This window comes from Colossoma macropomum, unplaced genomic scaffold (genome assembly GCF_904425465.1).
Source record: "Colossoma macropomum unplaced genomic scaffold, Colossoma_macropomum, whole genome shotgun sequence".
NCBI classification, from domain to species: Eukaryota; Metazoa; Chordata; class Actinopteri; order Characiformes; family Serrasalmidae; genus Colossoma; species Colossoma macropomum.
This window is the reverse complement of record NW_023494803.1, coordinates 41,082,762-41,100,261: the sequence shown is the minus strand read 5'-3', so window position 1 is coordinate 41,100,261 and position 17,500 is coordinate 41,082,762. Positions and strand designations below refer to the sequence as shown.

The 17,500-nt window shown below is 44.0% G+C and overlaps 1 protein-coding gene across 2 annotated transcripts in view; it reads left to right on the top strand.

Annotated features, from left to right (window-relative positions):
- The first annotated feature begins 2,780 nt into the window (after positions 1-2,780).
- The window catches only part of fam149b1 (family with sequence similarity 149 member B1), a 16,249-nt gene continuing 1,529 nt past the window's right edge, over positions 2,781-17,500 (top strand). The window contains exons 1-14 of one of the 2 annotated variants that reach the window (XM_036593747.1): positions 2,781-3,082; positions 4,037-4,126; positions 4,232-4,367; positions 6,808-6,950; positions 7,506-7,616; positions 7,780-7,932; positions 9,680-9,855; positions 10,300-10,475; positions 12,555-12,623; positions 13,070-13,185; positions 13,678-13,905; positions 14,865-14,988; positions 15,887-16,012; positions 17,483-17,500. The exon at positions 17,483-17,500 is cut by the window's right edge and continues 64 nt beyond it. In XM_036593747.1, coding sequence (XP_036449640.1) covers positions 3,033-3,082; positions 4,037-4,126; positions 4,232-4,367; positions 6,808-6,950; positions 7,506-7,616; positions 7,780-7,932; positions 9,680-9,855; positions 10,300-10,475; positions 12,555-12,623; positions 13,070-13,185; positions 13,678-13,905; positions 14,865-14,988; positions 15,887-16,012; positions 17,483-17,500 — 1,716 coding nt within the window. In that variant the 5' untranslated portion in view covers positions 2,781-3,032. The remainder of the gene's footprint in view (positions 3,083-4,036; positions 4,127-4,231; positions 4,368-6,807; positions 6,951-7,505; positions 7,617-7,779; positions 7,933-9,679; positions 9,856-10,299; positions 10,476-12,554; positions 12,624-13,069; positions 13,186-13,677; positions 13,906-14,864; positions 14,989-15,886; positions 16,013-17,482) is intronic. The other variant, XM_036593748.1, reaches the window with a different exon arrangement.

Sequence of the window (17,500 nt, the reverse complement as noted above, 5' to 3'; positions counted from 1 at the left end):
ATCAGGTTTGGGCCACTTTTACCTGCTGTGTGAGCGCAGCCTGAACTGCAGCGGCCTGAATGTGTGTTGTAAATGTAAATGTGGTTTTCATGACATCACATGATTTCAAAACAGGCTGTTTTGCTGCTCAGTGTCTGTATATGGGCTGAATGTACTGAGGGGTAAACGGTGCACTTTAAGCAGGAATCCGGGTCCAGCCAGGTGGAACAGTGGCAAGAAAAACAAAGTTTGTAGAATAAAAAAAATAAATTATATGAATAATGAATAATAGTAAATAATATAATAATAATAATAATAATAATAATACGTAGTGAATGAGAAATGAAGTGAGCCTAATCAATGAGCAGAAGTGTTTACATTAACAAATGACACATATGAAAAGCACGTGTTGGTATGAAGAACATCAAACTGTTAATGTTTAAAAAGGGAGGAAATTCAGTTTTCTGTGATATGTCCCTTTAATCCCGTAGAGAAGTCCCGCTTCTGTGCAGTAGGGGGCAGGAGAGAGTCTGAGCCCTTAAAACTACGGCTCTCATGAGCATAGATGTTCATGAGCCTTTGCGGCTACGTAGCCCCGTCCCGTGACAGGCTGTCACCAGGGAGGAATGAGTTCAGAGCGCCCCCTGCTGTTTGCGTTCAAAGTCAAGTGTGGTAATGATTTGGAGGCGCTGCGCATCACAGGCTGTGACGTGTCGCCTCCATATTCAGTTCTATTTGACACTACATTCATGATCTGAATAATAATAATAATAATAATAATAATATGTTTCATTTATACAACGCCTGCTGGAAAAGCACCATTAGAAACCATTAGGATTAAAACCTAATGATTTTGCTTTCTGATGGGAATTGGCTTAATGGTTTCCAGTAGAGACCACTGGCTTCCTGTAGAACACCTTTACATCCCATTAGGAAACCATCAAATAGAATCAGCCGTTAGTCACATGTTAAACCATTAGGATCCTTTACTTCAGCAGTAGAACACAGAGGGAGTGTGTATGGCGGAATAACATCACGGCTGTGATTTGGTCGCCGTAGATCATCACAGCCGTGATGTTATTGGCGATAACACACTCCTCGAGCGTTCTATTGCTTTAATACAACAGTTAAATAAATACAGTAATAAATTAATAAACTGGGCCGTGAACGCGGCGTTTAATATGTTTTAATGTTCGCAGTTCCTTCACCAAATTATAGTTCCTTAACGAGCAGCTTCACAGATCTTCATTCCGAGATGCTGCGTTGTCTGCTGTTCTCTATCTGAGGCAATACGTCTGCACGTCCGCCATGTTGGAGCGGTCAAGATCCCCTCGTGAACAGATTCACTTGTATTGAGGGACGAAGAGTCTCAGGATTAAATCAGACACAACTTCCTTATTACTCAACCGATTTTCACCCAATCTGTTTAGTTATAATGCTCAGACACAGATTAATCCAGGCTGCTCGGATCTGCTCTCGGTAGCTTTTATATCTTTAATAACTGATCGTGATAATTAACCGTCCGGACCAGCAGGAAAGTATTCAGTCTGCACCTGACGTTAAAAACCGAGTTTAGCGCGAGAAACACAATCAGACAAATCAGCAAATCCATCAATGTGTGAATCACTTCTAATCTTAATACACATAAAAAGAAAATAAACCCCCAAAACACAGTATTTGCCACTATTCTCCAGCTTCTTATTCGAGTTTTCAACACTAAATGGTGCAGCTGTTACTTTCTGGTACCTGAAGCTGCACCATTTAAGGTGGAACGGGAAAACCTCGAAAAAAAATCTATTATGAATATCTACACGGTTTAAGGAGTACTAGAACTTACCAGCTACAAAGCTTTAACTATCACTGTAAATAAATAACTACTACATAAAGTTAAGATCCTGAATAGACTATTAAATGAAATAAGCTTAATATAAAACCAGAGGAAAAACAATCACATCAACAGGTTCTCTGAGCCTCATTAACCACACATATCTACACAAACATCACACAAACAATACGCATCACACAGTCATGAGTGTGGATCACTGCGTTCCCTCCGTTATATAATCCTGTCCCTCTTTCTGAGTGTGATATTCCTGAAATAGAGTAATTTCGGACAGTGTCTTTCTTAACCTGCCGCTCTGTAATGGTACTGAATGCAGTTCAGCTTCTCAACCAATCAGCTCGCGTGGCCGAAACTAACTGTTGTATAAACTAACTAATAAAAAAATAACATCAAAACTAACATTTTTACACGAGATCATAAAGAAAAGGCAACATAAAGAACGGACTACAAAGTCTGTCGCGCTACTGACGTCACTCTCACGTCGCACTAGGCGGCGCCTGGCAGCATCTATGGGTATTGTAGTTCAGTTTGTACTGTCAGAAGATTCAGCAAAATGTACTGCCTTTTATACGGTGTTCGTATCTGCTGTATATATGTATACTGTATGTACACTGTAGGTGCGACTATATGGTCGGAAAAGTTTCTCATGTGATTTTAATCCGTTATCAAAAATTCCTGAGTCACTGGCGTTTCGAAATGTTTTGATAACCAGCGGATGGCGCAGTTCTTAAACACGTGTTTGTGCGTCGGTAGTGAATAACTGATCGATGAGCTTTGCTGGTCTATTCTGAGTGTTTAATCAGGCTTTAGCGCGCTGTGTGTGTTTTGTGCTCATTGATGCTCTGGGTGCTCTGAGCCTCCTGTGCGCTAGGGGGCAGTAAGCAGCAGTCCGGAGAACGCCCTTCCCTTTGAAAACTACAGCTCCCATGAGCCCGTGAGGCTGTGCAGCTCGGTCTCCATGACAGTGTGTTATTGTTGTTGACGGTCGGAGTCGGTGTGTCCGGTTAAGCGAGCGGACCGTGCGCGCTGAGCGGACTCGGACAGGTCCGGAGATGAGCGGCAGAGCTGCGGGCTCTCCGGGCTTCAGCAGCGGGGGAGCAGGCGGAGCTGTTGCCGGGCTGCAGTGATGTTAGGCCGGGGAGAGAGGAGCGGAGAGCCGCGGGGAGAGCAGCCGGAGGAGCGGAGAACATAAACACTCAATAAACTCTCAATGATGATCTCCAGATACAGCAGGAAGCCGGTGGAGCACAGCTTACAGATGTGAGTGAGCAGAGATCAGTGAGTCTCTGTTAGCAGAGCTGACAGCTGTTACAGATGTTACAGATGTTTGTGTTCTCAGAATGGCTGAAGATCCAGCTGCTCACACTGAGACTAGATACACACAGATACATACATAGATAGTCAGATAAATACGCAAATATACAGATTAATAGATAGACTGATAGATACACAGATCGATGGGTAACGTAGATGATATGGATATATAGGTTGATTGAGAGATGGATGGACGTGCTTAGATACTTATTTGGATGATAGATGAATATATGATCAGAGAGACAGACTGATACATCCATATGATGCATCAATAGATAGACGGATAGATGGATGGATAGACGAATAGTTAGACAGATAGATAGATGGATGGATAGACAGATGAATAGATAGACAGATCGACAGAGATGGATATACAGGGGGATAGATTGACAGCTTGATAGATGGATGGATAGACAGATAAACAGATGGATTGATATATAGATTAATAGATAGATAAATAGATGGATAGATAAATAGACGGATGGATAGACAGATAGACAGAGGGACTGATATATAGATGGATGGATGGATAAATAGACAGATGGATAGACGGATGGATCAACATAAATAGACATGCATAGATAAACAACTTGATAGATGGATAGATAGACTGATAGATGGATGGGTGAATGCATAGATAGACAGATAAACATAAAGATGATTCATGGATGAACAGATAGACAGACAGACAGACAGACAGATAGATAGATAGATAGATAGACAGATAGACAGACAGACAGAAGGATGGAGTGTTTACTCTTTATGCTGCGGCTCTACAGTGTTCAGTTGGTCAGTTTATTCAGGATCACTGCTGCTGTCCAGATGGTAGTGTGTAGTGTTCAGTGTGTAACTGTGTGTGTGTGTGTGTGTGTGTGTGTGTGTGGGTGTGTGTGTGTGTAGTCGTGGTGTGTCCCGCAGCAGTCTGGATCAGCACCCCCTGCCGGAGCAGCCTGAACCCGAACCAGAGGAGCGTTCACTGAGTCACTGCAGGTACAGGTTGGAGACTAAAGCCAAACTTTGAGTCCAGTTTACCCAGAATCCCCCAAAAATCTCTCTCTCTCTCTCTCTCTGTCTGTCTCTCTGTCTCTCTCTCAGCTCAGAGACGTCCTCCGTTGTGTCCAGCAGGTCAGGTTGTCCTGTAGACTCGGCCAGATCCTGGTCTGGAATTCACAGCTATACGGGTACAGGAGTGTCCACTGAGAGGAGCTCGCTGTTCTCCTGGGGCTACGATGTAAGTACAGCTATGCTGACTCTAATGCTGACTCTAACGCTGACTCTAACTGTAACTCTAACTCTAACGCTGCCTCTAACTTTAACTGGCTCTAACTCTAACAGTGCCTCTAACTCTAACGCTGACTCTAACTATAACTCTAACGCTGACTCTAACAATAACTCTAACGCTGCCTCTAACTCTAACACTGTCTCTAACTCTAACACTGCCTCTAACTCTAATGCTGACTCTAACTCTAACACTGCCTCTAACTCTAATGCTGACTCTAACTCTAACAGTGCCTCTAACGCTGACTCTAACTATAACTCTAACGCTGACTCTAACTCTAACACTGCCTCTAACTCTAACGCTGACTCTAACTATAACTCTAAGCTGAGTGGACAGACTTTCCTATTAGGACTTCTGTGTTATGAATGTTGGTCAAATGAACATTATAGAGTGATTTCCTTCAGTAAACGACACAATCAGCAAAAAAATCCACATAAATATTTATTAATATTCAGTCTCATTAAAGACTGCACAGGTAAAATCTTATACATTTGTAAGGGAGTAAAAAGATGTATGTGTAATGTGGATTAGATAAATATCTGTGATATTGATGAGTATCTGTGGTGTTTGAGTGTCTGGTATTGATGAGTATCTGTGGTGTTTGAATATCTGGTATTGATGAGTATCTGTGGTATTTGAGTGTCTGGTTTTGATGAGTTTCTGTGGTGTTTGAATATCTGGTATTGATGAGTATCTGTGGTGTTTGAGTGTCTGGTATTGATGAGTATCTGTGGTGTTTTGAATATCTGGTATTGATGAGTATCTGTGGTATTTGAGTGTCTGGTTTTGATGAGTTTCTGTGGTGTTTGAATATCTGGTATTGATGAGTATCTGTGGTGTTTGAGTGTCTGGTATTGATGAGTATCTGTGGTGTTTGAATATCTGGTATTGATGAGTATCTGTGGTATTTGAGTGTCTGGTTTTGATGAGTTTCTGTGGTGTTTGAGTAGCTGGTATTGATGAGTATCTGTGGTGTTTGACTATCTGGTATTGATGAGTATCTGGTATTGATGAGTATCTGTGGTGTTTGAGTATCTGATATTGATGAGTATCTGTGGTGTTTGAGTATCTGGTATTGATGAGTTTCTGTGGTGTTTGAGTAGCTGGTATTGATGAGTATCTGTGGTGTTTGACTATCTGGTATTGATGAGTTTCTGTGGTGTTTGAGTGTCTGGTATTGATGAGTATTTGTGGTGTTTGAGTATCTGGTATTGATGAGTTTCTGGTATTGATCAGTATCTCTGGTATTGGTGAGTCTCTGTGCTGTTGGTGAGTATTATGTGGTATTGATGAGTATCTGGTATTAGTCAGTATCTGAGGTATTGATGAGTCTCTGTGCTGTTGGTGAGTGTCTGCTCTGTTTCGCGCTGCATGCGAACGCTGTTTGTCAGCGTTTGCCGCTCTGAGCAGCAGATGAGCAGATGAGTAAGTGTGTGAGGATCTGCTGGCTGTGAAGGACACAGACGTCCTGCTGTTTACAGAATCGTCTGATTGATGCTGCAGATTTTGGGCTGAAGGTTTAATTTGAGCTCCTGAAAAGCCTGAACATCAGAAACGGCTTCACAGACAGAAACACGGATCAGCCCATCTAACAGAATGACGACGGTTCTTCAGGAAAATGGAGAAATGAGTGAATCAGTCAGTGAATCGTTTGAATCCTCTGAACTCGTTAAAGGATCAGCGTCGTTCTGCAGAGTGAATAGAATTATAATTCAACACCCATAAAACCGTGAAATAACTCACTTCAGTCTTACGTTAAACTGGAGTTTCTGCTGAAACAGATCGGTTTAATTCCTGATTGTGTAACAGAATCACTGAGTGTGTAAATTTCACATTTCTGCATTTTAATGAGGTTTTTAGCACCTTAATAAATATAATTTAGCTCAAAATGCTGTCTTTATATTCAGCGTAGCTCTGCACTGCAACACGATGTTTATAATAATATAAATGATTTTGCTGTAGATTCTGTCAGACGTGATATGAACACGTTTGAAATGTGATCTGATTTGAATTTTAATCTGCAGCTGTAACGAGTCATAAATAAAGATCTGATGGTCCTCAGTGAGAAGATGAGGAGGAACCAGAAGACCTTTAAAATCCTTTTTTATCTTAGAAACTTATAAAGATACACGTCTGAAATTCATCGCTCTGTTCAGCACAATGACATCATCTCTGAAAGTGTGGAGTAAATCTGAGAAGTTCAATCAGAAACTTTTCTGAAATCAGGTTATTTAGATTTAGAGTTATGTTTACTGAATGTCTCTCTCTCTCTCTCTCTCTCTCTCTCTCTCTCTCTCTCTGTCTCTCTCTCTCTCTGTGTCTCTCTTTCTCTGTCTCTGTCTGTCTCTCTCTGTATATTTCTCTCTCTCTCTCTCTCTCTCTCTCTCTGTAGGAGTTTGATAAAGCGGCGTCTCGGCAGGTTCAACTGATGTTTGAGGAGATTGATGAGGAGCTCTATGAAGGTAAAGGAGAAGTTCAGCTGCGGAGTCTGCAGGAGGAGTGTCAGCAGTGGGCTTCACGGTTCCCCCACCTCCGGTACACACACACACATACACACACACACACATATACACACACACACACACACACATACGCACACCACAGAAACAGTAACGGTCTTCATAGCCCCACACTGCCCCCTGCTGTTTGTTCTTAAAATGCTTCTAATTTTTATTGTTTAAATATGTCGTATATACATTTATTCAGTATTTAAACTGGTCTCTGATCTCTGCATAGAATGTTTGTGACTTTGTTCAGGGTGAAAAATGCCCAGGTGTGTTTTTTTACGTGCTCGTTTACAGCCCTGTGATTTGGCTCTAGAATGAAATGAATAATCTTATGAGCTCTGCTCTGATTGGCTAGATCTAAACCACATTAGTGTTTGGGACCGCATTAGCTTACACTAATACCTATATAGCTAATGTCTTGTATTGATAGCTATATTGCAAGCTGACATTACTGTAGCAAACAAAGTTACAGTTGACATTTTGACCCTCATTCATCGCTCTTCCTTCTGTGACATCATCCTCACCTGGAACAGTAAAGAATTCACTAAACTGTGCGTGTGTGTGGTGTGTGTGTGTGTGTCAGGATCATTGGGAAGCAGTTGGTGTGTCCTACAGATGAAGGTTTTCAGTGGTTCGCCTCCTCGTCCCTCAGCTCCTCCTCCATCAGCCCAGCGCAGGACAGAACCGCCAGCGAGTGAGTGTGTATTATGTGTGTTGTGTGTGAGTGAGTGTAACTGAGTGTGTACGATTGAGTGTGTGACTGTGTGTGAGTGTGAGTTGTGTTCATATCTTTACTGTGTAAAAATCTATATCCACTCTGAGTGTGATCTGTGTGTGTGTGTGTGTGTTTGTGTTAGGTTGTGTGTGCAGGGTCACAGAGCCATACTGTGTCCCTCTGTGGAGCTCACACTCTCTGACCCGCCCCGCGGTTCCCATGGAGACGAGTTGCCGAGGGTGATTGAGGCTGAAGGTCTGATGGAGGAGTACCTCGCCTTCGACTGCAGAGACCTGTAAGAGTGTGTGTGGGTGTATGGGGCGTTGGTGATGTAATGATACATGTGTTTTCGGGATCAATAAGAGTTTTGAGTCTCAGGTGGAAATTCATTTTCAGTTCTGCTGATTTTTACACACCTGGTTCCAAAACAGTCAGTGTGTGAAATGCAAATGAAATCAATAGTAGTGATTTGTAAACCAGCCTTAATCTATACCTGAACAACAACAGCACAAAAACACTGAAGAGTGAAAACAGGTGACGTAACCATGCTCGGGTGTAAAAGGAGCTCCAGGAAAGGCAGAGTCCTTTGTGAGTGAGGGTGGGTCGAGGCTACTTTACCGAAAAATGCATCAGCAAAAAATCCAACAGTTCAAAAACAACGTTCTGCATCAAAGTCCATAAAGGTTAGTCCTATAAGGACGTTTCACTCAGTGGCCATCTTGTTAACGCCATCGGGCAGTTATTTCCAGACTCCTCTGAAAGGGGAACAAGCTATAAAACCAAAACAAAAAGCCAGATTTACGTTTCAAATAATTCTTCAAGCAAGCTGATTAGCTCTTTTCTTAAAGGGCAGGACTTTCTCTGCAAACAGACACCATGTTGAGCATTACGAGCTTTAACATTCATATTTCAACCAGCGACCGTCTCTTCATAACGTCTCTGTACTCAGTCAGGGATTTAAGGATTTTAGGTGTTTCAGCCTCTACAGTGCGGAACATCATCAAAACTTTGAGAATCCACAGAATCTCTGTGCGTAAAGGAAAAATCCAAAAACTACAACTGACTGCTCATGACCTTTGATCCCTCAGACAGCACTACATTAAAAACCAGCATGTTTCTGTGATGATGTCACCACATGGAAGGAAATCTGTGGTTGTTGGGACTAGTTGTGGGACTAATAAGGGTCACTTAATCTTAATCTTAAATATGAACAATTAGTGGGTAACCTGCACATAACACTTCACATTAGCACTGAAAGACATAGTCATGTTTTGGAGCAGCTGATGCCGCCGTCTGCGTGTTTATTCAAACATGACAACACCAAGAAACAGCACGGCTGTGTAATCAGAGAACGCAGGTGCTAGACTGACCTGCCTGCAGTCAAGAACCGTCTCACGCTGAAAAGATGAGTCTGATTGAGCTCAGAGTGAAGGAACCGAAGGGCTGCACAGCTGAAGACTCGCATAACAGAAGAACAGCAAAAATTCTGCTTCCAAAGCTGCATCAGTGTCTTCGGCCCCAGACGATTATTAAGAGCCGTTTAAAGGAATCTGAAACACAGAGGAAATGCGATCCTGTAATAAGTGTTTTTGGAACGTCCTGCAGCATCAAATCTAGAAAGACATTATTTACAAACATCAATTAAGTTTATAAAGTAATGTTGTAATTGTGTTTTTGTACCTTTTGAATGATGTGTGTGTTTGTGTGTGTGTGTGTGTGTGTGTATTGTTTGTGTGTTTTATGTGTGTTTGTGGACTATGTGTGTTGTGTGTGTGTGTGTGTGTGTTGCATTTTGTGTATTGTGTGTGTATTGTGTGTGTTTTTGTGTGTGTGTGTTTTGTGTGTGTGTGTATTGTGTGTGTTTTTTGTGTGTGTGTGTGTGTTTTTGTGTGTGCGTGTGTGTTTTGTGTGGTGTGTGTGTGTGTGTGTGTGTGTGTGTGGTTATGTATTGTGTGTGTGTGTGTGTGTTTTGTGTGTGTGTGTGTGTGTGTGTTGTGTGTGTGTGTGTGTTTTGTGTGTGTGTGTGTACTGTGTGTGTGCAGTGATGAGGAGTTTGAGCGGGAGTGTGTGAGCAGGCGGCGGTCCTGTCTGCCCCCCATCTCTCCGTATCGCTGCCGCAGGGAGGCGGTGCTGGAGCTGCTGTTTGATGACGTGTGGCGCGAGCTGATTGGCTGGATGGAGGAGCTGATCCGCAGGCTGTGGGAGGGCTGTGTCTCCGGTACCGTCTCGGTTATTTACGCTACATCAGTCGTTGTTTAAATATGATTCATTTAGCTTGTAGCATCATATCAGTGTTGAATAGAACATGATGTGCATTTGCAGTGTTTCTGTGTTCTCTGTCTGAAGTTTGCTTCCGTAGTTCTAGCTACAAGCTAATGTAGCTAACAAGTAATACAAGCTTATACCTTACCAATTAGCATCAAGCTAACTTCATGCCTTAGATGGACAAAAGTACTTGCAAAATTCAAACTTCTGGCAGCTGCTGTGTTTAGCTGTGCTAACGCACTTTAGTCCATGTTTGCGTCTGGATAAATGTGATCTTTCACTGAACTGTAGCTTTGAGTTTTTACGAAGCTGAAACGCGTAGAGTTGTTTGTGTTATTTGAAGACGGTTGTTGTGACGATGGTGGTGAATTTGTTGATGATTGTGTTTTTGCTCCAGATGAGGAAAAGAGTGCTGTTGCGCTCAGTCCGGCCCGGCCGCATTCCCACAGTCCGTTTGGGCTGCTGACCGTCCTGCCCGCAGCTCCGCCCCGCCTGGGCCCCGCCCCATCACGACCACAACACACAAACACCAACCTGCAGCTCCAGCACACACACACCGCACTGCAGCTACAGGTCAGCACTAGCAGCTCAGTCTCCTCACAACTTGGAGAACCAGAACCTTCTGACCTCAGTTAACCCTCAGAAATCCGGTGTCATCACTGTTGCACTGCAGTCACTCGACTGGCCGGAGTCTGTTTTTTGTTTTTCTTGACGTCAGAAATGAACAAAAACACCACAAAAAAATGTAAAGCATGGTTTTTAATTAGCTTTTTTCAGTGAACTATGAGTCGGAAAAACATAAAATTGCAGCGTTTATTACTGCTGGCGATAACTGTGACTTCTCAGGGTTAGGGTCTGCTAGCTGACCCCTCACTGCCTGTCTCTCCTTCTGTCCACTCCTGGTTCCGCTGGCTTTTCCCCTCACACTCACTGTCCTGTTCCCTGCCCACCGACTTTCTGAGCCATTCCCTGTTCTGCCACTCCCTTTGTCCCACTCTCTGTCCCGTTTCCTTTCCCACTCCCCGTCGTTCTCCCTGAACTACTCTCTGTCATTTCCCACTCCAGCCCACTTCCTGTTCCACCTCTCGACCCTCTCCCTGTCCCACTTTCAAACAAACTGCCTCTCTCAATTGTTGTATCACTCCCTGTCCCACTCCCTGAGCCTTTCCCTGGTTGACATCTTGAGCCCCATGTCCCACCCCTTGTCCCACTCCCTGTCCCAATTTTTAGTCCCACTCTTTGTCACACTTCCTTCAGTCTGACATCCTGACCCACCCCGTCCCACTTTATCAGCCTCTCCCCTTTTCCTTTCACTTTCACTGTCTCGCTTCCCACTTTATCCTACTCCTTGTCCCATTTCCTTTCTCACTTCCTGCCCCCCTCTGTGACTCACTCTCTGTCCCCCTCCCTGTCCCACCTCTCACTTTGTCCAGCTCTCTTCCTGTCCTACTCCCTGAGCCACTCCTTTTCACACTCCCTACTTCACTCCCAGTCCTACTCTCTGTCACTTCCAACTCCATCCCGCTCCCTGTTCCACCTCTTGACCCTCTCCCTGGCCCACTTCCAATCAAACTGCCCATCTCAGTTGTTGTCTCACTCTGTCCCTCTCCCTTTCTCACTCCCTGTGCCTTTCACTGTTTGACATCTTGAGCCTCATGGTCCCCTCCCCTCTGTCCCGGGCCCCTGTCCTGGAGCCCTGTTCCAGGGCCCTGTCCTGGGCCCCTGTCTCGCCCGTGTCCCACTCCTGGTCCCATTTTTTTGTCTCACTTCCTGTCCCACTCTTTGTCACACTTCCTTCAATCTTGCATCTTGACCCACCCCACTCTCCTCTTTTCCTTTCATATTCCCTGTCCCACTTACCACTTTGTCCTACTCCCTGTTCCATTTCCTTTCCCACTTCCTATCTCACTCCTGAAGCCACTGCCTCTCACGTTCTCTACTCTACTACCTGTCCTACTCCCTGTCCCATGTTCCACTCTGTCCTGCTGCCTGTCCCACCTCTTGACCCTCTACCTGTCCCGCTCCCAAACCCACTGCCTGTCTCATTTGGTGTCCAGCTCCCTGTCCCACTTCTTGAGCACACCCTGGCCTTTTCCTCTCTCATTCCCTGAGTGTTTTCCCTGTCTGACATCTTGCGCCCCCTGTCCCGCCCCCTGTCCCATTCCCTGTCCCGGCCATTGTCCCACTCCCTGCCACACTTCCTTCTCTGAAGTCTCGAGCCACTCCCTGTCCTACTGTGTGAGCTGCTCCCTATTTCACTCCTGGGTTCTGCAGGTTCTCTGTAGCTGTATAACGTAGAGTCTTACATGTAGAGACCGAGATTCGTTCTCTCTCCTCCTCTTTCTGTTTGAATGACCCAGTGTCCAGTAGTTGGTGTGTGACCACGCTGCTTTGTGCCTTCTCTGTGTTCACATGTTGCTGATGTCATTTTCACTTCCTTGTTGTCAAGATTTGTCTTCGCATCCTTTTTCCAGGCTCCCAGTTCATTAACCTTCTCCCCTTTTTCCCTCCTCTTTTCTGTGTTTTTGTCTGTCTTCCTTTCTGATCTCCTGTGACATCATCAACCTGCCCTCCCTCTTTTTATATCTTTCTCTCTTTTTCTCTCTCTTTTCTGTCTCTTTTGCTCCATCTCTCTCCATCTTCTTCCCAAAGAGCACAAAGTCAAGGGGCTCAAAGCACAAGTCGAGACGGAAATCCAAAAAGCAGAGAAAGCCATCTACTGTATGTAACTCCACTAGTTTCCTCCAGAGAGTCTGAGAGTTCAGCTCTCGTTCCCGACTCTAAAACTGCTTGTGCTTGTCTATTAACACCTGAACCAAAGCCTGTTTCTTAACACCCGTAAAACCCTTTGACTTTATTTTAAGCGTTTGTTTCTTGTTTCCTACGTTTCTTTTTCCCTTTAAATTAAAGCTGTAGACTTGCCTGCTTTTCTCTCTGTGGTTTTCAGTTCAGCTCATGATTTTTGTTCAGGCTGTTGTGATCGTTTCCCACCGTGCTGCATGCTGTTAGAGGATGGATGGATAGTTTAGTGATGTGTTAAACCTTAGATGGTGTTAGCTGCTACTCATGGCTTTATCACACAGCTGCTGCTTTGCTGGTTTTATAGACACTGTAATTTTAGTTGTCTGACTTTTCAGCTGCTCTCTTTCTGTCTTTCACTCTCTCAGTCCAGTCGAGTGCCTGTAGGAACAGCTGCTACACATCACAACCTAAACGACCTCATCATGATCCATGGTATTCCACTGCAGCAGAGAAACGCTGGAGTTCTGGACCGAGCAGCACAGTAACTTCCACAGTCTTTCGCTCTGTTATAAATATACACAATGGTCGATATGCTGCCCATCCAAAGTCTGAGCGCAGCTAACTTTTCACTTTGTCAGTTTTTAAAACTTTACCATATGAAAGCCTAATCAAGTTTACTCAGAGAAAAACAATAGCACACGTGTAAATATTTGTGCCAGTATTAGTGACAGTGCTACATTGGCAATAAAGCCCACTTCATCCCAGATGTCAACAGGCATCAAAACTCAAACCTAAAAACCACTTTGGGAGTTTCAATATGAGCTTTGTAACAGCTGAAATCAACAGAACTCAGAAAATATCAGAAAAAAGTAAGGTGTCCTCAAACTTTTGATGTGCATTTTCTGCTTTCTCCTAAAGTTTTTGTTGCTATAATTGCATCTGTTTGCTCAAAAAAGTAATAAATCAATAAAATCTCTCTCTCTCTCTCTCTCTCTCTCTCTCTCTCTCTCTCTCTCTGTCTCATATTCTGTAGTGATGGAGAAGAGAGAATGGTCCATCGTCCCGGCTCCAGCATCATTCCTTCCAATAAGCCACGCCCCCGCCGTGCCCTGGAGCAGCAAAGCTCCGCCTCCCTACCCCGCCCTCCCCAGTCTGCACGGCGACGAGCGCTACCCCCTCGGACACTGTTGCCATTAGCAGCAGGTCTGACCCCTTCCAGTCCGGCTGGAAACATGGACGAGGGAATCAGAGGAACTCGACTGTAAGTCTTGTAAAAATGTACTGTTTGTGACCCAGCATCACCCAGCATCACCCAGCATCACTCAGCATCACTCAACATCACTCAACATCACTCAACATCACCCAGCATCACTCAACATCACCCAGCATCACCCAGCATCACCCAGCATCACTCAACATCACTCAACATCACCCAGCATCACTCAACATCACCCAGCATCACCCAGCATCACTCAACATCACTCAACATCACCCAGCATCACTCAACATCACCCAGCATCACCCAGCATCACCCAGCATCACCCAGCATCACTCAACATCACTCAACATCACCCAGCATCACCCAGCATCACTCAACATCACTCAACATCACCCAGCATCACTCAACATCACCCAGCATCACCCAGCATCACCCAGCATCACTCAACATCACCCAGCATCACCCAGCATCACTCAACATCACCCAGCATCACTCAACATCACTCAACATCACTCAACATCACCCAGCATCACTCAACATCACCCAGCATCACTCAACATCACCCAACATCACTCAACATCACCCAGCATCACCCAGCATCACCCAGCATCACTCAACATCACTCAACATCACTCAACATCACCCAGCATCACTCAACATCACCCAGCATCACCCAGCATCACCCAGCATCACCCAGCATCACCCAGCATCACTCAGCATCACTCAGCATCACTCAGCATCACCCAGCATCACTCAACATCATCATTCAGTATCTCTCAGCATCTCTCAGCATTTCACAGTATCTCCCATCATCACCCATCATCACCAAGCATCTCGCATCACCCATCATCTCCCATCGTCTTCCAGCATTTCTTATAATCACCCAGCATCACTCAACATCACTCACATCACTCAACATCACTCAACATCACTCAGGACTTTCTCACTCAGTGTGTGTGTGTGTGTGTGTGTGTGTGTGTGTGTGTGTGTGTGTGTTTCAGGACCACAGCCGGTGATCGTCTCTCCTCCCCTCCAATGCCCCTCAGCAGAAACACACTGCTGCCCCCTATTGGCGCTGCAGATACTGAGCATGCACACTCTGCACATCACACACGACACTCTCAGGTAACACACACACTCTTGCGGTGGGTGGTTTCTGTGCTGTAGCCCACCTGATTCATTAACTTTTGAATAGATCAGTAAAGACTGAAGCAAGTGTATGTTACACAGACTGAGACTGTAGAGTTCAGTCTGCTGTAAGAAACACACAGTCAACGCAGATGGTGCATAAACTCTGGACTGGAACTGAAGAATGTTTTTATAATCTACAAGCTCAACTCCTAAAGAGTTGGTACATCAAGAAAAACCTGAACAAAAAGAGACAGCAATGCACAGCAACAATACAAAACAGCACAAAGACAGATATTTGATATTTCAGAAATAGGCTTATTCTAAATTTCATGCCTGCAACGTTCCAATAAACTTTGTGATAGGAAACTGTTCGCTTGTAACAGTGGTCAGTAAATGTTTGAGGACACCGACTGTTGCAGTTGTGAAAGTGGAATTTTTCCCATTCTTGCTTGATAGAAACCTTCAGCTGCTCAGTCCAGAGTCTCTGTTGTGGTATATTTTGCCTTAAAATGAGCCACGTGTTCTCTGTGGGACAGTTCTGGACTGCAGGCAGGTCAGTCGAGCACCCGCACTGTCTGACTATGCAGTCATGCTGTTTTGACACATGCAGAATGTTTCTTGGTGTTTCTGAAAGAGTTTTCAGTATTAGTTCTGTTTATTAGTGTACATAGTATTCAGTATTTCTGCAGATTCTCTGAATGTTTAGTGTGACAGTGTAATAGTGTTATGTGTTGTAGAGGATCAAAACTCTAGATTCTTTGCAAACATTCATTAAGAAACGTTCTTAAACAGTAGTGTTTATCTTGGCATTTTTATAACTGGTCATTTATTAAAAATTAACAAGCACTAATGAAAACAATGTTTGTGTGTGTGTGTGTGTGTGTGTGTGTAGCGTCAGCGTGGTTCCTCCTCTCGTGCCCACAGTGCAGTAGCAGATGAGGCCGGCGGTCTTCTACCCAGAGACAGACTCCACCCACAGGACGTTTACTCCAGACCCAACACCACACACACCTTCAGGGTAACACACACACACACACACACACACACACACACACATACACACACACCTTATTCAGGTTTAATGAAAATCAAATTAAATCACTTTTTTATTGGCACATCACACAGGATGAGTGAACATCTTTACATCAGCGCAGTGTTAAATACACAGAGTTCACACATCATCATACATGCTATACACACTATACACTCTACACTGTACACTATACACACACTGTACACCCTATATAGACTGTATGCTAAACACAATACACTATGCTCTATACCCTATACACTGTATAAACGGCATACTATACACACTGTACACCTATACAGACTCTACACCATACACCCTATAGACTGTACAGTATACACGCTGTGCACTATACTCTCTACACTGTACACACTGTACTCTATACACCATACACCGTACACACTGTACACTATACATGCTGTACATTATACACCGTACACATACACTATACACACTGTGCACACTGTACACTATACAACCTGTATACTATACACACTACACTGTATACACACTGTAAACACTGTACATTACACACACACTACATACTTGTACATTGTATGTACGTACTGTACACGCTGCACACACTCTACAGTATACACACTGTACACTCTATGTACACATCGTAACGTACAGTATAGACAATCTGTCTGTTATACATAAACCCTGATACTGTATAATACACAGTACAGAGATGAGTGGGACGTCAGTTAATAGTATGCAGTGCACTGATACGTTTTACTGTGCATGTTATGGTACATGTTACTGTGATGTGTTACTGTGACGTATTACTGTTACTGCATGACAGTAGCGATAAAGTGCAGAGGTTTTGTGGAAGGTGTGATTGAGATATGAGTCCATGTGATTTAGAGATGTGATGTGTGACATCAGACCTACAGGCCACATATTAATGCAGACTGATTCACTGCACTGTGATGTTAGTGGAGTGATGGAGTGATTTTAGCAGAGCGATGTTAGCAAAAGGATGTCAGTGGAGCGATGCTGTGGAGTGAGTGGAGTGATGTAATAATGTTAACGGAGTGATGTGAGCAGAGTGACGTTAGTGGCGTGATGTTAGCGGAGTGATGTGACGAGTGGAGTGAAATGAATAGAGCGAAGTGATGAAGTGATGTTAGTGGACTGATGTTAGTGGAGTGATGAAGTGATGGAGTGATGTGAGTGAAGTGATGTAGTGATTTGAGCAGAGTAATGTCAGTGAAGTGATGGAGTGATGTAAGCAGTTATGGAGTGATGTAAGCAGAGTGATGTGAGTGAAGTGAGTAGAGTGATGTGAGCAGAGTAATGAAGTGATGTTAGAATGATGATGTTAGCGGAGTGAAGTTAGCAGAGTAATGATGTTAGCTCAGTGGTATATTGATGTGGGCGGATTGATGTGAGTGTCTCTATGAACTATGTTAGTTTTACTGGTTGTTCTAATAAACACTGTATGTTGTGTTTCAGTCTGACACTCCGTATCGC